The 22,454-nt window shown below is 39.3% G+C and overlaps 1 protein-coding gene across 2 annotated transcripts in view; it reads right to left on the reverse strand.

Annotated features, from left to right (window-relative positions):
• The window catches only part of ROCK1 (Rho associated coiled-coil containing protein kinase 1), a 64,293-nt gene extending 42,101 nt beyond the window's left edge, over positions 1-22,192 (reverse strand). For both annotated transcript variants that reach the window (XM_079982608.1, XM_079982607.1), the window contains exons 1-8: positions 21,344-22,192; positions 8,752-8,833; positions 5,588-5,688; positions 4,727-4,864; positions 2,968-3,143; positions 1,873-1,957; positions 1,315-1,459; positions 63-201 (exon numbers count right to left, since the gene is read on the reverse strand). In XM_079982608.1, the coding sequence (XP_079838734.1) occupies positions 63-201; positions 1,315-1,459; positions 1,873-1,957; positions 2,968-3,143; positions 4,727-4,864; positions 5,588-5,688; positions 8,752-8,833; positions 21,344-21,436 (959 nt within the window). In that variant the 5' untranslated portion in view covers positions 21,437-22,192. The remainder of the gene's footprint in view (positions 1-62; positions 202-1,314; positions 1,460-1,872; positions 1,958-2,967; positions 3,144-4,726; positions 4,865-5,587; positions 5,689-8,751; positions 8,834-21,343) is intronic.
• Positions 22,193-22,454: the final 262 nt, after the last annotated feature.

Here is a 22,454-nt window from a genome sequence, read left to right on the forward strand (position 1 = left end):
GATGAAGTTTACTACAGAAAAACCTCTAAACCAAAAACTTTCATTTTAATGTAAAATATTACCTGTCAGTTAAGAAGCCACAAATAAGATTTTTTGCATCTTTTGAAATATCATTATCATCAGGAAAGCTAAGAGAATTCTTATGGTTCATAATTTTACTGTATGTTCCAACCAAAGAATCTGCATAAAAAGGTGTATCCCCTAAAATTAAAAAGAACGAAAGTAAAAAAATGTCACACAATAAATGAAGACAATAAAATTCCAAGGAAACATTGTGTCAGAACTAGGCTAAATACTGGATGTAGAAAGCAAATGATTGCTATTTCTCATGCCATGATTTTAAGTAGTCAGGATTCACCTTATCACTTAACATAAAAATCAAATTAGAAAGCAATACTCCAGTTATACTGAAGATCTAAGAAGCTCACGTTCTGACAAGTATGTGGTAGAAGCATTTTCACATCACATGATTCTAAGTTTAGTGGCTAGGAGTGCCTTGTACTAGTTTTAGCTGGTAAGACAACTATGGCCATTTTTGGATTCGGATAGCCTGACCATTGTCATCTATGCGCCAAAAACCTCCACAATGTGTTCTACATACAAAACCAATCACTGCGCAGTGTTCTGAATGGCAGATGGGTGGGGTAGAAATAAATTATTACTATTATTATTGTTATCATCATCAACATCATCTTCAAAATCAGACATTTAGTGTAGCAGCATCTATCCTTTCCATTGGTATATGTCTTGGATTTGAATAGTTTTTCTGTATGTGTTGTTTTAAAAAGTTTTTTGTTATAGATAAGATAGTTTTTACATATGCAACTATTTTGACAGGTGTAACAATTAATGTTATAATACTGCCAATTCATAAAATAAAGAAAGTGACATCCAGAGACAAAAAAGAAAGCCCCAGGTGGGAGCCTTAAATAAAGGAGGCTAAAATCCTAAACTCTACATCGAAAGGCAACATGCAATCCCTCAGTAAGAGTTGGATAAGATTAAGCCTTCCCATTATCTAGCTAGGTCTCTACTGAACACAAGGGTCAGCCTGCTCATCTGAGATCAAACCCTGAATAGCTGAAGTCTTTCTGCTCCCTGACTTGATGTTTAGCAACAGCATAAGATCTGGAAGGATGTAGCATTGAAGTATAGAAGACTACAATCTTATAATCTTTGTAAAAGGCAGCCATTGAACTCCATGGGGCTTGCTTCCATGTAAACCTTAAGCAATAGTTAAAATAAAAGGCATTTTTATTCAACAGTAAATGCAGTTAATGTCATTTGCAGAACACTGATTATTTTGATGCTCACCCACAAGCATTTCATACAAAAAGACACCAACTGACCACCAGTCACATTCTCGTCCATAGTAACCATCACCACCTTGAGATTTTAATACTTCTGGGGATATATAGTCTGGTGTTCCAACAGCTGTATCACATCGTACCATGCCTTCCTATAAAGAAAAGAGAAGGGCTATTTAAAACAGGCACTCTGTAGAATTCACCTAGGATCTGAAAAGTATCTTGAAGCAAAATATTTTCCTAGATTTCCTTGAGAAAATGTGTCAAAGATATAAGCTAAACTTCATTTAACTCTTAAGAGTTTTATTTCTTTCATAAAATTTATTTAGTTTACAAAAATAATAAAACAATACAATTACTGGTAAAAACAATTAAAGCAACACTTTAAAACATGCCCCAAAAAATTAAACGAGCAAGAAACTAAAAAAAACCACATCAGTATTCCAAGTATCTAAAATTTAGGCAAAACTGATATTCAAGTAACATTCTTCCAGAAAAATATTACTTCCAAAAGCATGGAAGTTAATTCAGATTTTTTTTTAAAAAAAAAAAAAAGCATACCAACCTTATTCATCTTCATACAGGTACCAAAATCTGCTAGTTTTAAATGACCAGATTTATCTAGCAGCATATTATCAGGCTTTACATCTCTGAAAAGAAAGCAAATCAATCTAGGTTTTATTTATTTTTTAAAAAACCATTTATGCTATATACCCGTCTTGCCACATAAGATGGTTAACAACTAACACCTAACAAACTTAGAGCCAACCTTTGGCCATTACTGTTGTCATAGTTTATCCTCTTCCTTGAGCAAATTCCTCCTCTAAATGTGATTTAAACACACAAACAAATGAAACTGCTTTACACAACTGGGAGTGGCTCTCCTGGGTCTCAGGAAGAGGTCTTTCCAATCACCAGCTGCCTGACCCCTTTAAAAGTCCACTGGCAGCATAATTTACCATTAGCATATCACCATTAAAAATGAGACAGAGGACAGAAATTTTCTTCAGGAAGATGCTAAGGTTCCAGTGCCACCTTAGTATTTCTTAAACTTCACTTATGTTCAATGTGATGAAGCTGCCTCTGTATCTATTAACACAAAGCACATTGCAGAACTACACATTTTAATTTCCCCACTACTCTCTCTCTCTCTCTCTCCCCCTCCCTCCCTCTCTCTCTCAGCATATGGTAGAGCCTTACCTTAACTTATTTACAGTAGTGGCAACATAATCAGAAGCCTACTTGTGTAATCCAAATCCAAGATCCACTGGGGCGGCGGGAGTGGGGGAAAGAGTTTGGATTTGGCAGAATTTGGAATTTCTAATCTATACTGGCATAAATCTCTCCCTCCCTGGTTTCCACCACAAACGTCTGCAGCCAACCAGCAAAAGACAAACAAAGGAAAAAGCTTCTGCCTGTCCAATCTTCCCTGCTTCTTGATTTGTTCAATTTCTCTCCCTGCCCCCGTTCCTCCTCCCTTTCATGGTTTCTGCCCAAAATGGCTGCGATTGACCAGCCCAAACATGTAAGGAAGTGGGCAAATTCTGGCTATTTACAATAAATATTCAAAAAATATTTTAAACATGCAACTGATTATACTGTAACGCACTCCAGATAGAATACTGAGGTATTCAGATATTAAGAAAAATAGCATATACACCTGTGAATAAAGCCCATTGAGTGAATGGCATCTAATGCAAGAACAACTTCTGCAGTATAAAATCTTGCCCATTTCTCAGGAACATCATAGTTGCTCATTAAATTCACTAGGTCCCCACCAGGCATGTATTCCATCACCATGTAAAGGTAGCGGTCATCTTGGAATGCATAAAATAACTATAAAAGGAAATAAAACTAAGATTACTGTGTGTTCAGTTCATCATTATTGCCTTCCTCTCACTCAATTAGAATTATTTGTTAACATTTAAATTGTTAGCAATTCACTGCTGTTCAGTATGTGTATCAACCAAAAAGAAGAACCAGTTTACCATGTAAATACAATGCCTTATTTATCTGAAAATACACTTGCAGCAAGCTGCAATTAAACCAGGAAGGATTTACTTAACCATAGTGTCCTTGTTTCATCTGAACAAGGAAATGATGGTTACCAGCCTCTGAATAAACAGGACAGGATATTAATCCATTTTCAAACTGGATTTCAAACTACATTTCTTGGTTCAGTAAGCCAAGCAATGGTCTACAGAACCAGGCCATTCATAGTCAAATGTTGTTATTTTTAGTAAAAGTGTTTAAAAAAAAAGCATGATTAGCATTCAAGAAAAAACAATAGACAAGGAAATCTTCTTTATAAAGATTACTTAATTGTTATATTGGGGAAAACTAGCCATTAAGTCATCACTTTCTTGCACTGAAGTTAATAGTGACTTCAATTATTTCATTGCGTCAATTATATACACAATTGTTTGAGTTTAAAATGCTCAGATGTCCAAAGCAACAAAACTTGCTAAACCAATGACACATAGTGTTTAGACAAATATGATCTTCAGCAAGACAAGTGAAAAAATCAGCCACAAATAAAATATTCACATGTGCAAGAGTGGGCTAACCAGGACACTTTGTACATTCAACCAAATATTTGCTGCTGCCAGCTCAACACTACTAGCTAATTGTTCAGAGGAAGGTATGTTCAATCCATCTGAACAAGTGATGTCCAAGGCAAAGTAATGCATATTCTAACTGGGGCAAGTGTCCCTCCAGATTCAGACACAGGAATTATGTGCACAGCCTCTTATTGACTACTTGTGCACATAGTTCCTAATAAAGTTAGAAGCCTACTGTGTGAAAGAACGTTGTCCCTACCTGAACTGTAGAGTTAGTAAAACTGCTTAATTGGGCTTCAGTCCCCACCTCAAAACTGAAGCCCAATCCAACAGGTTCACTCCCACCACTCCAGATTTGAATTTCCTTGATCTGAGTAGCCATAGACTTCCAACGGTAAACAAAGATGCTAGGTGAGTAAATACATTACTACTGAATTGAGAGAAAAGGGTTTGTATCTTTCCTGTCCACAGGCAAGTGGAACAGACTTCACTACCTCCCCTCTGCAACCCTCCACACACCCTCAAATCTGCTGTAAAGAATTGGGAAGGCTCTGGAACAGATTTTGGGGACACACAGAAAGCTGCAGGGCAAGGAGATGAGAATGAAGCATTATGAGCACAAGTCCATTCCTGCATCTTTGGATTCTGCCCAAGATACTTAAAAATTATTCACTCAGGTTTTCTATTTTTAGTAATCAGCACATTTATATGCACTGCAAAACTTGGAACAGCAAATGCAAACATACTTAAGACTTAAAGTTGCTAAAAATCTGTAAATTAGCACTTTTATTGAAAAATGAACTTTTCCTTATTCAGCAAAACTAATGGTATAAACACATCAAAAATTAGTCAATATACCTGCACAACCCAAGGGCTATTCGCAAATGCCATGATATCTCTTTCTTCCCAAAAGAATGCAGAATCTGATCTTTTTATCATTTCAAACTTGCTCAAAAGCTTCATGGCATAAACCTTTCGTGATGACTTGTGTCTTACCTTTAAAAACAAATTTTAAGATGAAGAAAATGTTACTGTAAATTAAAATTTAAGGCAAAGCTTAGTCTACATGAATATGATACACATGCCTTGCATCAATCAATATGCAATACCCAAGTATTGCATGACATGTCCTTCTGCATTTCACATAAAGACAGACAGCATCCCTGATCTTCTCAAGCTCTCCAGAGCATAGTCAATAATAATAATAATAATAATAATAATAATAATAATAATAATAGTCAATGCATTTGTAAACCTGAAAAATCTTAGCATTGTGACCCTGGAAAAAGCAGCAAGGTCATGGCGTGGCTTGACATATCTCTATGGGAAATGCTGAATGATTTTATGATTGAAAGGTACTGTAATGTGCTTGGTCTGGTGCACCTGGTTGAAGACAACACAGTAGATGTCACTAACCCAGCACTAGCAGGCACCATTGCACCCGCAAAAGCCTGATACTCCCAGGGCAAGCAATTAGTGATTAATAGGTGCCTTTAAAATCAGGACCATTTTTTACTGTTTTGGTCCTGTTATGCTTGTTCATCAAAACAGCTTTGTGATTGCTTACAAGTAACTCTCTTAAAAAACTCATGAAGTGTCATGGGGACAGGTGGGGAATCACCACAAATATATGGTGCACATGTAAGCGTTGTTTTTTTGTTACAATTGCTTCCTCTTTTATAAATGCTAGCCTTATTCATACACAAAAAGTAAACCTACCAACTGAACTTCCCCAAATGCACCTCTGCCAATCACTTTCACCACTTCATAATCTTCAGCCTTCATACGCAGATCTCTGATTTTGTTTATTGTGTCTTTATCTGTGATGAAAATATAAATTTAAAAAACTACACCATGAGACATAAGCACACACACAATCTTAAAAATAAACTTTCATATAAGAAAAATGTACTGGGTAAACATCTCATTCTATTCATACTTCATTTGCTGGTAATTTCTTGCAACATCTGTTGCCTGTTAAATACACAAATTGTTTAAAGACTAGAGTTTGCTCTTTTTAAGATCTTTTTTCTTTACTGCAAGTATCTCCTTTCAAAGTTACTTTCATTCCTATGGCAACATATAAATGCCAAATGCACAATAAAACAACTCACTGTAGGAACAGGTCAGGAGAGAAGTTCAATTTTAATTCAACTTATACGCAAATATATGAAACTAGTAATTAGACCAAACAAATCTGCATTCATCACAACATATCAGCTATTTAGGTTACAAATTAGATACTAAAATAAGATTCCAGTGTTTGGCCTTTTTATTATTTTTTCATGTTAAAAAACAACTTTACCATGAAAATATAAGCAGGAAGTCTGCATTTTTAAAAATCATCATCCAATAAACTGCAATAATTTAAATTCCCAGTGGTCAAATAGTCTAACTCCAAATTTGGTAACATGCTATTTTAATCTACATGGGTCAACACTGGCATGAGATTATATAAAAAGTATTTCAGTTCTGTGGTTGCAGAACACAGCAACCGAAACAGACTTTTCTAATGAAATGTTCAAAGGAACAATATTTACATACTAGAATACTGACCAATTACAATCCTTATTAAGATATACATATAGAGTGTGCCTCCCCAAGCCACAGATTGTAAATTTTTAGTGCTGGGAAGGTAAAAGGGTTGTAGATCAGTGGCAGAGCACCTGCTTTGCATGGAAGAAGTTCCAGGTACAATCACAATCATGTACAGGTGGGGCTCAGAATGTACCTTGTCTGAAACCCTGGAGAGCTGTTGCCTATCAGTGTAGAAGATACTGAGGTAGATGGACCAATGGTCCAATACAGCACAGTATAAGGCAACTTCCTATGTTCCAAAGGAATGAACTTAGCAAGTATGAAACCTCTGGTCTCATACTATTCAAAGACATAAGGTAACACTTAGACAACTTAATGCATCAAAAACATCATCTTTACAATCATCCATTAAATTGACTGTATGCTATCATTCTCCCATTCTCCCAGATAGGACATTTAAATGGGGGGGGGGGGAGAGAGAATAGTGGCTAGACCATAAAATGATAAATATTTTGGCATATATTAAGAGGAAATCCAAAATTATAATTTTAAAAAGTTAAGCAATTAGACTACCAAGTTGCTTACCAGGACGATAAGCAAATGTGAAAATATGAAAGAGTCCTATGGTTTATTGCCATAATAAGTCATCATTTTCATTAAGAAGCATTGTGGGAAAGTGTTTTTATTTATTTCTCTTTTATTGATATATAGACTGTTTAATATAAAAAACTCTCAGCCATTCAGATAGTAGGCATATCAGCATTTCTGTAGTGAAATAATTTTAGAAATATTTTAAATCAAAGCCCTATGCAATTTTTCAAGTCCTACAAATCCCCACACTGAGCATATGTGCACTGGATTTTCCACAATACTGAGAACCCAACACATCCAACACATGGCCAATTCAATCCAGCAGTACATCCTAAATAAACATACAATAAACATCCAATGTTGCTACAATACAAATAGCCACAGAACAAAAACTTACCATATTTTTCGCTCTATAGGACACACCCGACCATAGGACGCACCTTGTTTTATAGGGGGAGAACAAGAAAAAAAAATCTCCCCCTCTCTGCTCAGTGCCCCTTCAGCGAAGCGGCAGGAGAAACGGAGCCCCTTCCATTTCTCCTCCCGCTTCGCTGAAGGGGCTCTGCGCAGCTCTCCCTTTCTGCTGAAGCCAGGAGAGTCTTGCTGTCCCAGCTTAAGCAAAAGTAACCAGAAGCCTTCGAAACGCAGCGCGAGGTCCAGCTGCACTCCGGAGGCTTCAGGCGGCTATCCCTGAAGCCTGGAGAGCAAGAGGGGTCGGTGCGCACTGACCCCTATCACTCTCCAGACTTCAGTGAAAGCAACGCGAAGCCTCCGGAGCGCGGAGGGAGCACTCCCTCTGCGCTTCGGAGGCTTCGCGTTGCTTTCGCTGAAGCCAAGGAGCCTGCATTCACTCCACAGGATGCACACACATTTCCCCTTAATTTTTGAAGGGGAAAAGGTGCGTCCTATAGAGCGAAAAATACGGTAGTTATTAAAAACAGCAATAAAAATAACAACATATTTAAAGTTTGTTTGTTTAAAATCATTTTCTATTTCTATAGAATAGGCAACACAGAAGAAGCCAGGTGGATTTCCACAGAGAGGGCCTTCCAAAGCCTTGGAACTGCCACAGATAAGCCACTAGCCTCCCCGCAGGCACAAGCCACGGCTCACCCTGAAACCACAGCTACTGGGAGCCACCCTCTGGAGTGCTACGTGAGTCACGGGAGGTGGCTCCATTCTGCTCAGTGATCATCACAAGAAGGAAGGGAGGGAGGAGACAGCCTGCTGGCACTCACACAGCCAGAGAAACAAATTAAGGTGCAGGCTGGCAAGCCGCACTCTTGTGGCAAGCTGGCAGCTGGGCTGTGGAGGAAGGGAGGAAGGGAGTGGGTGAGCATCAGGCAGCCTGGCTGGGCTCTCTGGATTGAAGAGCACAATGCTGGCTGCAGCTGGGCGTGAGTGGGGATTCACAATACATTGTCTCTTCCAAAAGTCTGAAATTGCTCTTGCAATTTTAACTTTAAACCATTATCAGGCAATGAATTGATACATTGCCCAGACCTATTCATTACATGCACAGCATGAATTGCCACATCTGCCTCTCTTTTCCCAGCTTTAATTTTTAGCCCATGCTTCCTCCAACAAGTTCATGGCAGTAACAACTGTGATAATGCATATATGGGTGAGAAAAAGATATTTCCATGCAAACTGCTAACCACATAAAATTCCTTTTTTTAAATAAAAAAGCTGTATATTGGAACATTATCAACACCAGAAATCCTGTAAACATATATACAAAGACATATACTTACATTTGTTTAAAAAGGTGTCTATGTTTTTATTTTTTCTTAAGGCAGGAAAGTCCAAATCGTACACCAATGCATCTAATCCATCCTGAAGAACAAAAGTGATGTTTTCTTTAGAACACAATTTGTATGTATTAGCTATACTGTATAAAACCTCTCAGGCTTTAAAATGTTTAAAGAATACATGAAGTAAATAATTCATCACATTACTGTCTACAAAATGAGATATATAAAAAAGTAAAAAGTTGGTCACAAATGGGGCAGAGGAGCTTGACTCTGAATCCAGGAGAGAAAAAGCACTTGTAGGGCAAGAGCTAAAGTTTGAGGGAGCACAAGTATATTGAACTTTGCCAAATGGACCTACTTGGTGCCCCATCGAAATAATGTCTAGTTTAAGTTTCATATTTAAGAAACAATGTGTGTAGAAGGGACCCCAAATACAAACTCTCTTCTTAGCATTCAACTTAGTAAAGTTCCAAGGGCATACAGGGCTTGAATCCAGTGAAAATTCCATCACCACCCTGTCAACCAATGCCTACCTCAAAGGTTCCCCCAAACACATATCATCCAAATAATATCAGAAAAACATTTGGTAAAAACTCTTTTGATCTAAGACTAGGTCCCCATGTGAGATTTAGGTGAAGGAAGGTCAGAGATGTGCTACAGTGGTGCCCCGCAAGACGAATGCCTCGCAAGACAGAAAACTCGCTAGACGAAAGAGTTTTCCGTTTTGGAGGTGCTTCGCAAAACGAATTTCCTATGGGGTTGCTTCGCAAGACGAAAATGTCTTGCGAGTTCCTGCGGGTTTTTTCCCCCTTTCCCCCCCTTTTTCTAAGCCACTAAGCCGCTTATCCCCTAAGCCGACAAGCCGCTAAAAACTGCTAAACTGCTAATAGCGCTAATCCACTAAGCCGTCAATGGGCTTGCTTCGCAAGACGAAAAAACCGCTAGACGAAGAGACTCGCAGAACGGATTCTTTTCGTCTTGCGAGGCACCACTGTATTTCTCTTCCAATGCCAGGGCTGGATATTTATCCCAATACATAGACTCTCACATGCAGCATGTCTTACTCCTATTAGTAAGGAATTATGACAAACTGCTTTGACTGAGCAGTCATAAGAACATAAGAGTCCTGCTCAACCAACCAAATGCCCATGGCAAGCCTGCCAGCAGAAACTGAGCAGAGAAGTACTCTTCTCACTTACAATTCCCAGCAACTTGAATTCAGAGGCATACTTTGAACAGTGGAAGCAAAACAGAGTCGTCATGGCCAGTAGAAGTTGAAAGTCTTATCCTCTAATCGTCTGAATCCGTCTAGCTAATAATAATAATATTTATATTTATTTGCCGCCTATCTAACTGGGTTGCCCCAGCCAATTAGGAACCACTGTAGTAAAGGCTTTCAGATTGGTAGCTGTCACTACCTCTTGTAAGAGCAAATTGTTTTGTAAGATGTACTTTCTTTTATCTGCCCTGAATCTTCCAACATTCAGCTTCATTGGATTCAGTGAGTTGTAGTGTTATGAGAGGGAAAGAAAGATTTTTCCCTATCCAATTTCTCTGCACCATGCATAATTTCACAAATCTTTATAATGTGCCCTCTCACTTGCCTCTTCTTTAAACCATGGATGGCAGCAAATCTTGGCCCCTCAGTGGGTCCACTTTGGCTCACAGAGCCATTTCCCCAAAACGGCACATCCCTGTCAACCAACTGATATCACTCTCTGGCAGAGAGGTGGGGTTCAATCCTGCAGGGAACTGGAACACTCAATAATTTAGCAGGATTTAACCCCACATACATCAACTGATGAGCAGCAGTTGAATACTACCAGCCTGGCAGGACTAAATGTAAATGGAGGAAAACACCTTTGTTTTATCAGCGCTTTGCTACCTGCAATGCACTTTGAAGTCCCAACTTCAGGACTTTCAAGTGCCAAATCACTCGCCATCACTGTGATATCAAGCAACTGACAGATGGGTGACCCCATCCGTAAGGCTGATCCTGATAAAGAATCTGGCCCAAGAAGCCAAAAAGACTTCCCACCCCTGCTTTAAACTAAGGCCCAAAATGTGTTCTTTCCTCACAGAGGAGTTGCTCCAGTCCCTTGATAATTTTGATTGCCCACAAGCCTAATTTTCATTAATTATTTTATTTCTCAGCTTGTGAAATTTGGTTTTGAAAGTCTAATTGTTTTAGTGTCCTTTGTCCCAGATATTTTGTATATTAAATCAAGACATGACTAAACTATGCAAATATACAGCTCAGATATTGAAAGGAGCCAGATATCTGAGAACAAATGGGAATGTGATAATAACACAAGGAAAGCCCTGTTAGATCAATCCAAAAATTAATCAAGTACACCATTTTGTTTTCAGTAGTGGAAAGCTAAATGCCTCCAGAAAGCTTACACAACAGACAAGAAAAGGCAAAGCAACAGCCTTTTTTAGTATTCTTAATGTAGACATCTGGTCGGCAACTAAGAGAACAGGATGCTGGGTTAGATGGGCCTCTGTTCTGCTCTTGTTCTTAAATGCATGGCCTTCTCCTGTTTTGGTATGCAGAAACATACTGCCTCTTAATGTGAATGGTTCTTTTAGCTAATAAGCTAAAGGTCTGGAAACAGCAGTGGGCAAGAGGGGAGAGAACAGCAGGTAAATTCTCCCCATAGTTTATAGACTGCTGGAGCTCAGTGGAGTAATTTCCCCCTCAACTAATCCTGAACTTCAGTCTAGCACTACTACACAATTGGCAATATGTATCACTATTGAGATTGAGAACTGCTCATCAAGTCCTGAACCTGAGTGATGAAGAGGAAGGCAAGAGGGTTTATTTACCGTACTTCTCCCTCTCCCACAATGTATGGAAATGCTTGGGTGGGTCATTTGTACCACAAAACAGGCTTCCCTAAAAACACTTACTAAGGAGGAAGCTCTAAGGAACACAATGGGGTTCTTCTGAGTAATAATGCATAGTTGGCTCTTCCCCAGATGTACATATGCACATGCATGTCATGAGGCCCATGGAGAGGGTGGTCAAACGAGGAGGAGTGGGAGGACATCAGGGAGTCAGGGAAGCCAGACCCAGAGAAGATCCTAGCGGGCTTGGGGGGGGGGGAGTTAATTAGCAGTAAAATAAATAATACTGACAATCGGCTACATGCAGGGTGAATAAAAATCCATCTTTTAAAGCTTTGGATTTTTTAACATTTAAATTGGATTTTTAAAACTAAGTATTTTCTCTTGGGTTAATAATAATCCAGATATAAACTTGCTACTAATTGATCTCTAAACCTGCATCAGTGCCTTTCCAGATACAGTAGAATGAGATAAATGTGGTATTTCTATGTAAGTGAAGAACCAAGTTGATCTTTTCTCAAATAAGACAATTTATACTCTCCCTACTAAACATAGGCTTCTCATCTTCACCTTACAAATATAAACGACTCTTGTTTGCTATCAGCCATAAGCATTTTGTTTTTGTTTCCTATCTTTTTTATGAGGATGGAACAGAACGAAGCAGAAGATTGCAACATTAGAAAGAAGACAAGAAAAAAATGTCTAATGCATGGGTTCCTATATTCCCATATTTATGATGTAGCTGCAATGCTATGCCAACGTATCTGGGAGAAAGCCCCACTGAGTCAATGAGACATATTTCTCAGTATAAAACTACAGCATAAATGGACAATCTACAGCTTGGGAACCAAAGCCTCACTTTATGCATTCCTAGATACTTCCTGAAACTATCCCACTTCTCCAACCCATTGTAATTCCTTAACTGTTGTTTGTTATGACACTACATAGAAGGAAAGCGAACTTCAAAAAGCTAGAAAAAAATACAGTGTCTTAAATAACAGAAGTGCAATATTTTGTTTCAAAAATTGACATGATTAACTTTTTCTACAGTTGTATAGCACCAGCTGTGCAGCAACAAACTGGTAGTTTCTGCCACATGTGTTTTGAGTGTGCAGAGAGCATTAATCAGAAAAGAATTGTTTTCACTTTCTTTCAAGAACAGTGGCTGTGTTGCTCTGATGTAACAATAAAAACAAAATCCTTTGTATACCTATTTGAGCACTACTTTTGAGTAAACCTGCATAGAATTGGGAATCTGATGTAGTTATGATGAAATCTGAAAGAAGGTAGTGTTAATGAATTAATCTAGAACACTCTGATTCTCCCAATTCTTCTCTGATTCTCCAACATCAGCTCTGGGTCAACCCACTGCTGGCATTCTGCCCCTGGAAGAGATTACTCCCCAAGAAAATGCAGTCCTGAAAAGAAAAAGTTGCCCACCTTGTTTTATAGGGTTGCACTGCTGACATTATAAAGAGTCAGAAGCTGGTAGTAAGGCAGACCCTATATGGAAATACTTTAAAGACAAAAGTGCAACAAAGAAATGCAAGATCTGGTTGGTAGAATGATATTTCAAGCAATACCCCATGTAGTTGTAAATTAACATGGTTTAGTAGTCATGTTAGGAAACAAATGAACAATTTTTAATAGAAAACTTCATTTAAATTATTTAAATTGCCCTTTTCTTCTAAATCAATTCACTGTGTTGACATACCATTTTCTTCCCTCACTATTATGGGGTGTAAAGAAATAGTATTCCTCTCCCTTTCTGAAGCCTGCCAAGAAGTAAACCAAACACACATCAGCTGTCTCTAAAGTGTACACTCAAGATCACTTAACACAGATTATTTTTCCCCTAAACACACTTTAACTATAAACTTTTGTGGACACAATTAGACTGGAGTGGAAGAATATTTTCCCCCAGGCTTTAAATACATGATCAGACACACTATTTTAAATGGGATTAAGTGATTGTACATAATAGAAAAAATAGTAGTTTTATTCTGATGGTCTGCAAAAGCAATGTCTGATGTCTCCATATGTTCATCTTAACTAACATTTCATTCCAACATTTACAAGGAAGATAAAACAAAAAAATTGGCATCCATGTTAATAGGTTTCTTACTCTCTTTGAGTATTAGAGGTTGGGAGAACTCTTTCCTTAAGGACACTGTTTGCAAGAATATATATCCACACAATTAAGTTTGCTTCAAATTGACAGTATTCATTTTTAATAAAAGATCAAATGTAAGACCAAAATTGATATTAGAGACTGGGAACTCTTTCACCTGAACGTTTTAAGATCAGGTATGGTAAATCATTGCAGCTATCTTTTTAAAAACATGATGAAAGAAATGTCAGCCCACATTAAGAATGATCCATCAATCCTAGTTTAAACACAAATAGAATCATAATAATAAAATTGTAGAGTTGAAAGGGACTGTGAGGGTCATCTCGTCCAGCCCCTTGCTGTGCATGAAAAGAATACTTCTAAAGAAAAAAAGGGAAGAGACTGGCCTAGATGGACCCTTGATCTCTGAACCAGCAGGGGGAAAGTCCATATGTCCAAAATTCAAATTGGAAAGTGATGTAAGATTTTCAACCCATTGAGCAATGGATGGTAGATGTTTATCCATTTATATCCGTTTGAAACTAATGACTTGCAGGGTCCATTGACTGTCTGCCTGTGGACAATGCAAGTCCTTATAGTTCAACCCCACAACACAACATTTGCAAATATCAAGGGTTTTTTCCAAAACAAAGTACTACAATTTCTGATGAAAAATATACCACCACAGGACTAACCCACATCATATGCCTCAAAAGGAATTATCATCTTTACACTGACAGCATCTGCCTGAACAGCCCAATTCCTTCCTATAAATGTGCTGTGGGATACCTGAAAGATCCATTATTGTTGAATCAATCTCAGTTTTAAATCTTAAACATTATTCTCTCTCTCTCAAAAGGAACTTGTCATTTATTAGGCTGTACAGAACACTAATTCCCTTTTCAATTCATCATTAAGATTCTGAACATTCAGTTTACAACACTGCAATAAACACTGATAATCTATTATGAGTTTAACTTTCTGTAAAATCCAATTCTTCCTTCCAGCACACAAAGCTGTTCGTAAACAGACACCAAATGCTGCAGTAACTGAATACTTTTTTCCTTAGTTGTTTACCTAGGTGTTCTGCAATTCTGTTATAAATAATAACATAAAAGCCTACTGAATCAGACTAAGGGCCTATCTAATCTAGCATCTCTGTTCCCACAGTGACTAACCAGATGCCTATAGGAAGGCCACAGGTAGGATATGAACACAACAGCCCTCTCCTGCTATTGTTCCCCACTGACTGGGATTCAAAGGTATCCTACCACTCATTTTCTTATTACTGCTTAGAGATTTTCAAAATATTAAACTGTGTATAAATGGTTTAAATAAATAAAATATTGCAGTCATGGCTAGCAGCCATAGCCTTTTCCTCTGTGAATTTGTCTAACCTCTTTTAAAGCTGTCCCAAGTTAGTGGCTGTAACTGTATCTTATGTTAATGAAATCCATAGTTTTGTTTTGAGGTGCAGTGATCAGAACTGTACAAAATATTCCAAATGTGGTCATACTACATTTGTTTTTTAAAACTGTCATGATATTGACAGTTTTATTATCAATCTCTTTATTAATTATCCCCAACATGGAATTCCCATTATTCAGAGTTGCAGCAGACTGATTCAACATTTTCACTGAACTACTGTATATCACAACCTCAAGATTTCTTTCCTGGTCAGTCACCGCCACTTCAGCCATGTGTAAATGGTTAGGATTTGTTGTGCATCATGTACATTTACTTACACTGTACCACATTTGCTTATATAGAGTCATTTGTTCCTACAGTTTAGAGATCCTCTTGGAGCTCCTTGCAAACTCTTATAGCCTTTACTAGCCTGAACAATTGGATGTCATCAGAAAACTTGGCAGCCTCACTGCTCATCTCTAACTCAAAGTCATTTACAAGAACAAGTTTTAAAGCATGGGTCCCCTTGAAGGTGCCCATTTCTTACACCTCTTCATTGTAAGAACTGTCCACTTATTTCTATTCGCCACTTCCTGTTCTTTAACAAATAACTGATGCATAAGAGGACCTGTTCTCTTATCCCATGACTGCTATGTTTACTCAGGAATCATTGGTAAGTGATTTTATCTAAATATTTTTGGAAGTTTAAGTACACAGTGCAGAAATTAAATTGCGCTATCACAAACGTGCCGTCTGTGTGAGCATAGCAGCTTGCCAGACAAAATAATCCCCCATCCCCCCTGCATGGTGTTCTGGGAGGTTCTCTTGAGCCCCCAAATCAATCTCAGGGGTACATGTGGGGCAAAGAGGAGGAAAGCCCCATTGCACAAGCAGGAACCAGTGATAAAAACTGACATTGCAATGCTAGGAGCCATGTGGCTCCTCAGACCTGGGTTGTGGGCACCAAAACAAATTGTCTAGGCACCTTTCCCACCGACCCCTGCCCCACTACCAGACCAGGCAGCCCCACAGCAACAGCATCATCATACATGCACACACACGTGTGTGTGTGTGTGTGTGTGTGTGTGAGAGAGAGAGAGAGAGAGAGAGAGAGAGAGAGAGAGAGAGAATGCTGCCTGGCAAATCAGGACCTTCTTGTTGCCATTTGCTTACTCCAATTTGATTGAGGGTGTGAGGATCTAGGCCCAAATCAGCAGAGAACTGGGGGTGAAAACTTATAATTATGTACCCAAGATACAAGGTCAGCTAATGCCAAGGTACACACAACTATTTTAGAGCCTTTTGATAGACACAGATAGATGATGCATTCTGCCAGAGGACCACAAATTTCAGCTGGATTTCGCTGCACATGATAAGCTGTCATTATGGAAGTGAAGAGGTCTGCTTCTGCATCACTTCAAGCTTTGGACAAAGTAAGAAGCAAACTGTGGTTAGCATTAACCACAGAAGGAAACAAGTTATCTTTGTACCCATGGCATAAAGTTGGCATGTTTCAAACAAACCATAGTTAATGTTAACATTAAGCAGTTTGTAGGTTGGACAGCATGACAAGGGAAGTGAACACTTCTGAATTCCTTTCATCTGGGATGTGGTGGGGGGAAGCAAGGCTGAGGTTCATTCTTGTCATGCTATGTTATGGTTTGCTGTGACAACCAAATCAGATGAATTAATAAAACACCACCGTACAGAATAAAATGTTCAACCAATAGTATTAAGGAGTAATTGAGCACCAAATGTACTGCTATAACTTTATTACATTCTAGAGATATTTTATGAACTTTTTCGTAATAAATTAAATTTCTCCCATTTCTGAATAACAATTCTACATAAGAATTATCTACATATTTGCTCAGTTTGCATGTTAATAGTTTATCATGTATGCATAGATGGCTTCTGCATTGCTCCTCCCTGTGGGAACACTGAAACCACAATCCCTGGCTTAATTATACCAAAACCAAAGATAGTACCTTGTTTGGCTCCAAGCAAGCCATGATTTGAAACAAAGATTTGTTCATGGCTTCCTGATGATTTTTTGTTCATGGTTTGGATATAATGCTAAGTAAGGATCAAGTGGAAATTATCTCTATGTCCATAGTAAACCATTAACCATAGTTAACCATTACCACAGGGGCAGGGAATATGTGGCCCACCAAATGTTATTAGATGCTAATTCCCAGATGCCCCAGCAAACATGGCCATGGTCAAGGGAAATGGAGTTGTATTCCAGCAACACCTTGAGAGCCTCATGTTCTCCACCTCTGCTTCACTATAACACGAAATATGGACAATGCATATATCCCAAATACTGAATCCTTAATTTTGTTTACTACACTGTTTCTTTCCAAATATTGCCTCTATTTTCTCCAACTGGCAAAAATAATATACTTGGGTACCTAACAGTTCAGCAGCTTACACATCCATCCCTAACACTGGATAAACTTATAAATATTTTAATAAAATTAAGGCATTTTTATTTTAAATTTCCATGAATTAGGTTTTTATCATTATATTTTCTACAATCTTAAGTTCCACAACATTTGATGATAAAAATAAATATAGGAATTCAAGACAACACCATTAACTTCACAAGGTAGCTGAGGGCTACATGAAGCCCATAGGTTTCATTTAGTATCTCAGACCTGTAGTAATGTACTAGATTATATAAATTCATGGACAAATATATCTGCATTCCTGAACAGATACAAATGAACAAGTCTATAACACATTGTTTGTTCAGCAAAATTCTTCCAGATCTGATCTTAAAGGGAAACTGTCAAAGGGAATGGTATCTAAAGGTAAATGCTGAAGATTTCCTACTTGGACTAATGTTAAATCCAGCTCTGTCCACAGAAGCATTACATACTTGCTGAGGAATAAATGTAGATGCTTACCTAACCAGGCTTAGATACAATAATGGGTGAGATCACTATCCTTGCCGCCTCACATCTGGAATTTGGCTAAGTAGGAAATCAACATCACAGTACACACTCACACACACCTAGAGAAACATCAATTATTTTCTGTGAACTAAGGATAGGTTGCAGAGCTGAAGCTTAATTAAAACATTTTTGAAAAATATAAAACTACCTATGTATATTAGACTAATGCACTGGGGTTTCCTACAGGAAAGGGAAGATGATGCAGGAGTCAAAAAGGGAAGGGAAGGCAAACAAGGGAACAAAAGGTGGCACGAATAAGAAAGAGAGTACTGTGGTGTCCAAACTTTTTTCAAAGAGAGCCAGATTTGATGAAGTGAAGGGCTGTGAGGGCCAATCAAAGGGCCAACCAAAGTTGTTGACCATTTTTTAGGGTTGAATTTGTTGAGCTTTTTTTAATGTTGAAGTTGTTGAGGGTTTTTTTTAGAATTTAACCCCCGAAACAGACTTTGGACATACCTGTCCCACTCAGGACTGTAATGGAGGGGTAGAACACATGTTTTGCATTTAGAAGCTCCCAGATTCAATCCCTTGTTATCTCTCAGTACGGCTGAAGAAGGCTGCTGTGTGAAACCCTAGAGAATGGCTGTCAAGTCAGTGTAGACAATACTAAATAAGATGGACTAATAGTTTGACTCAACTTCCTATATTCAGTATGTCCCATACACATTTCCTACCATTGCCCAAAAATTAAATACTGAGGCCTAGTTTACATATTACCAATCTGTGGTAATGCTAGAAAATGTTTTTCCATGAAGGCTATCTACTTGATTCAGAATAATGTTTTAAATCAGGCTTCCTCAACCTCGGCCCTTCAGATGTTTTGAGACTACAATTCCCATAATCCCTGACCACTGGTCCTGCTAGCTAGGGATCATGGGAGTTGTAGGCCAAAAACATCTGGAGGGCCGAGGTTGAGGAAGCCTGTTTTAAATGTTTTTATCACAAACATGAAAACATTCATTGCCTTTATCCACAAGCATTCAATAAGGGTATTTAGTTGCCACGTACTGCCACACGAATTGCCCATACAACACCCATGGACGAGGTATGTAAAAGTGCCCTGCCTTATAAGAAAAGAAAAAATATATGAAGATATGTAGGACTGTTGCTTAGCAACAACAGTCAGCTGTGTAGCTGCTTCAAAGTTAACCAGAAAAAGTAGCACAGCAAAGGGCAATATTATGCAGCAGATTCCAAATCTCTCCCACCCATTTACAAGAGGCCTCACCATGACTGGAGGTTAATCCATAGCTATCAGAGCCCTTATTTAAAAAGGAAGGAAGAGGGGGCCACTGTAGGGAGGAACTCTACTTAAATATTTGATCTACTATTTCTTACAGAATTCCCTTAACGTTTTTTCAAAGATTATGGATCCCACTTTGTCTATTATAAGATTATAAGATGACTACAAAATATAGATAAGGTTCAGTGTGAATTACACCGTTTCCATCAGTTCTAGCTTTATCTCAAACAAACATTGAAAATGCTCTACTACACCTTAATATCACATACCTCACCATGCCTTGAGATTCCCATACCTACATATTCTAGAACTATAACAGAAACTGTTCACACAACCTAAGTTGAAAAGCTGCAGTTATGATTAAGTACCCAAACTGATCTATCCCAAGTTCAATACATCACACTATTGTCATGTCTGCATGGGTTTTTTTCCTTTTGGCAAAAGCAGGAAGTGTGAAGCTGGCACAATTTGCTTATGCATGGTAAACCATGGCTTATGGCTTATAGAGATGTACAAACATAGCCACTGATGTTTATACTATTGGGCTCGGCTCATGTAGCTAAGTATCAATCTGAACCAATACAAAAGTGCAGCTTCCCTAGGCTGAAAGGATCATGTCAATAGGCCCTAACAGGAAGTTAACCACTGGATTCTAGAGTCTATACAGAAATTTCTTAGGCCAACCTCAGTATGTGTTTAGTCAACATACTGTAACTTCTACTTGGAGAACCATGTTTCAATACCAGCTGACATACCTGCCTACCTCTGTTCCAGTTTATTATATTATATACATTATAAAATGTATGTCATGCATATAATGGACAAAAAAAAACCTTCGATCTCTTAAATTTTTACATATTACAACCCTCTGATTGGCATGGGTTGCCAATTTCTTTCATTTAAGAGAACTCACTAGTGGAATCCTGTCTTTATTTAGGACCCAAGTCAGTCACAATATTGAAATGCCAAGTCCTTTATATAGCTATACAATACACCCAACAACCACTGCGGTGCATATAAGCTTCCCACACTAGTTGGCTCTGGGAAGCTATGATAAAGTCGTATTCTACCTTAATGAAGCCTTTAAATGACACGAATGAAACACTGAGCAATTCTTAACAAAAAAATCACTAGAAAATTTCTATGCACTAAGGAGAAGTCAAACTGCTGCTTCTTTGGTAGAGTATTAAAAAGTTTTGTCAAAATGCTTTAAAAACAGTCTGCTTCAGAGAAGAAATTTTACAATGAGCTGCCTACTAAATCAAAGATACTCACTTGTTTCATCTTTCATTCAAAAGCAAAGCCTTTGCTTACATGGGAAGTAAGCTCTTCACTGGAGCTTACTTTTGAGTAGGCATGCATAGAACCATGCTGAAAGACTCTTAAATGTACTCTGAAGAAGCCAAATAAAAATTGTGTGTACAACTCTGTGCTTACTTTTGATGCCACCACTCCTGCCACTTTTCTACCATGTCTTGAATTAAGGTACTTGTTTACTTTCACATGTATGAATGAAATAATATTTTGATTTACTTTCAGATTTAGAAACCCACAGTTTAACTGCGCACTATTCAGCAAAGGTAATACATTAGATGAGTGATTAATTAGCCACATTTTCCAGAATATGGTGGGTGGGAACAAAAACAAGTCACTCTTAACATATCACTTAGAAGTACAAATCTTCACACAACAAGATTTCCTGGGTTGCAGCTGCAGCATAAAAGGAGATCTCCACCTAACAACATTTTTTATTGCAGCATATCAAATCTTTGAATACTACTGCAGCCTATCAAATAGTGAAAGCAAAGGAGCAGCTTAAAGAAAGACATAAGGAGATGAGCAGCAGCCTCTTGGAAAAATAGATCTCACATAGCACCCAGAATACATTTATTCCTCTTCATCAGAAGGCAAACATCAGTAGACATTTTTTTTAAAAAAAAACCTCTAGGAGGAAGCTCTCTTCTCTAAGAAGGAGTCCGAGCTAATGTTCATTTATCAAAAACAGTAGTACATACAACTCACCAATAAGCAGTCCGAGTTCACTTCAGATTTGGGATCCTTTATCATCATTCCGATTTTCTCAAACCGAGAGTCAAAGCTTTCTCCCGTCGACATGGTGCTGAAGAGGTGATCGCTTTATTAATCCACAGAAAAAAACGAAAAGAAAAAAACGAAGCAGGAGTGCTCCCTGAGCTTGCTCTCCTAGTCCTCCTTTCTCAAAGGAGGTCTGGGGATGCGCTGGGGTTGTCCCTCATGCTCTCCCTGCCACACATCCTCGCGCCAAAGAGAGCTAAAGCCGAAAACGGGAGCGAAGGCGCCACCCCCTCCCGTAGGGGGGCTGGGGGGTGCGGAGCAGTCCTTCCCCGCTGCCCCTTCTTCTTCAGCGCCTAGGCTGCAGCCACAGCCCTGCCAGTCTCCTCTCGCCTCCAGCCTGGGCCCCCGTGCCTCTGCAGCCACATTTTCCCAGCCGCCCTGGCAGCCAGCGTAGCGGTTCCTCCTCCTCCTCCTCTCCGATGCCAGCTACCCAGCAGCAACTTCTTTGAAACAAGGGGAGGAAAGAGGAAAAAAGAGAGAGGAGAGGCCTAGCATGAAAACAGGAAACTTTCTCAGCAGAGCGTCACCGGCGGCGGCGGCGGGGCAGCTCCCTCCGTGGAGACGCGGGCCTGAGGGAGGAGGAGGGCACGGCTTGGCCTCCCTTGCCCGAGCTGCAGCAGCGGGGGGAGGCTGCCAGCTGCAGAATAGGCCGCGACACGGCGGTGGGGGTGGGGAGAGAGAAAGAGAAGGGCGGTCGCCTCCGCCTTGCCCTCTGGACACGCGCGGCTCCTGCAACGGCCGCGTAACGGCTAAGGCATCTTCCCTTCCCGCGCCTCCTTTCCCCCCGCCTCGGGTCCTCCGCTCGTCGCCTCTGCGCCGCTCGCTCTCTCGCTCTCTCTCTCTCCGCCTCCTCCCCGCTCTTTCTTTCCCGACAGCAGCCGCGCTCCCTCGCGCTCCGCCGGGCTTCACGTCTCTCTCTCGCGGGGCGGGCGGGCGGGCGATGGGGGTGGGGTGGGGGGAAGAGAAGCTGGTGCGGCCGCTGGACTCCTGATTCTGCTCGACCCTGCTGCTGCTGCTGCTGCCCCCGTTCCGCAGCTGC

The sequence above is a fragment of the Podarcis cretensis genome (genome assembly GCF_951804945.1).
Source record: "Podarcis cretensis genome assembly, chromosome: 7".
NCBI classification, from domain to species: domain Eukaryota; kingdom Metazoa; phylum Chordata; class Lepidosauria; order Squamata; family Lacertidae; genus Podarcis; species Podarcis cretensis.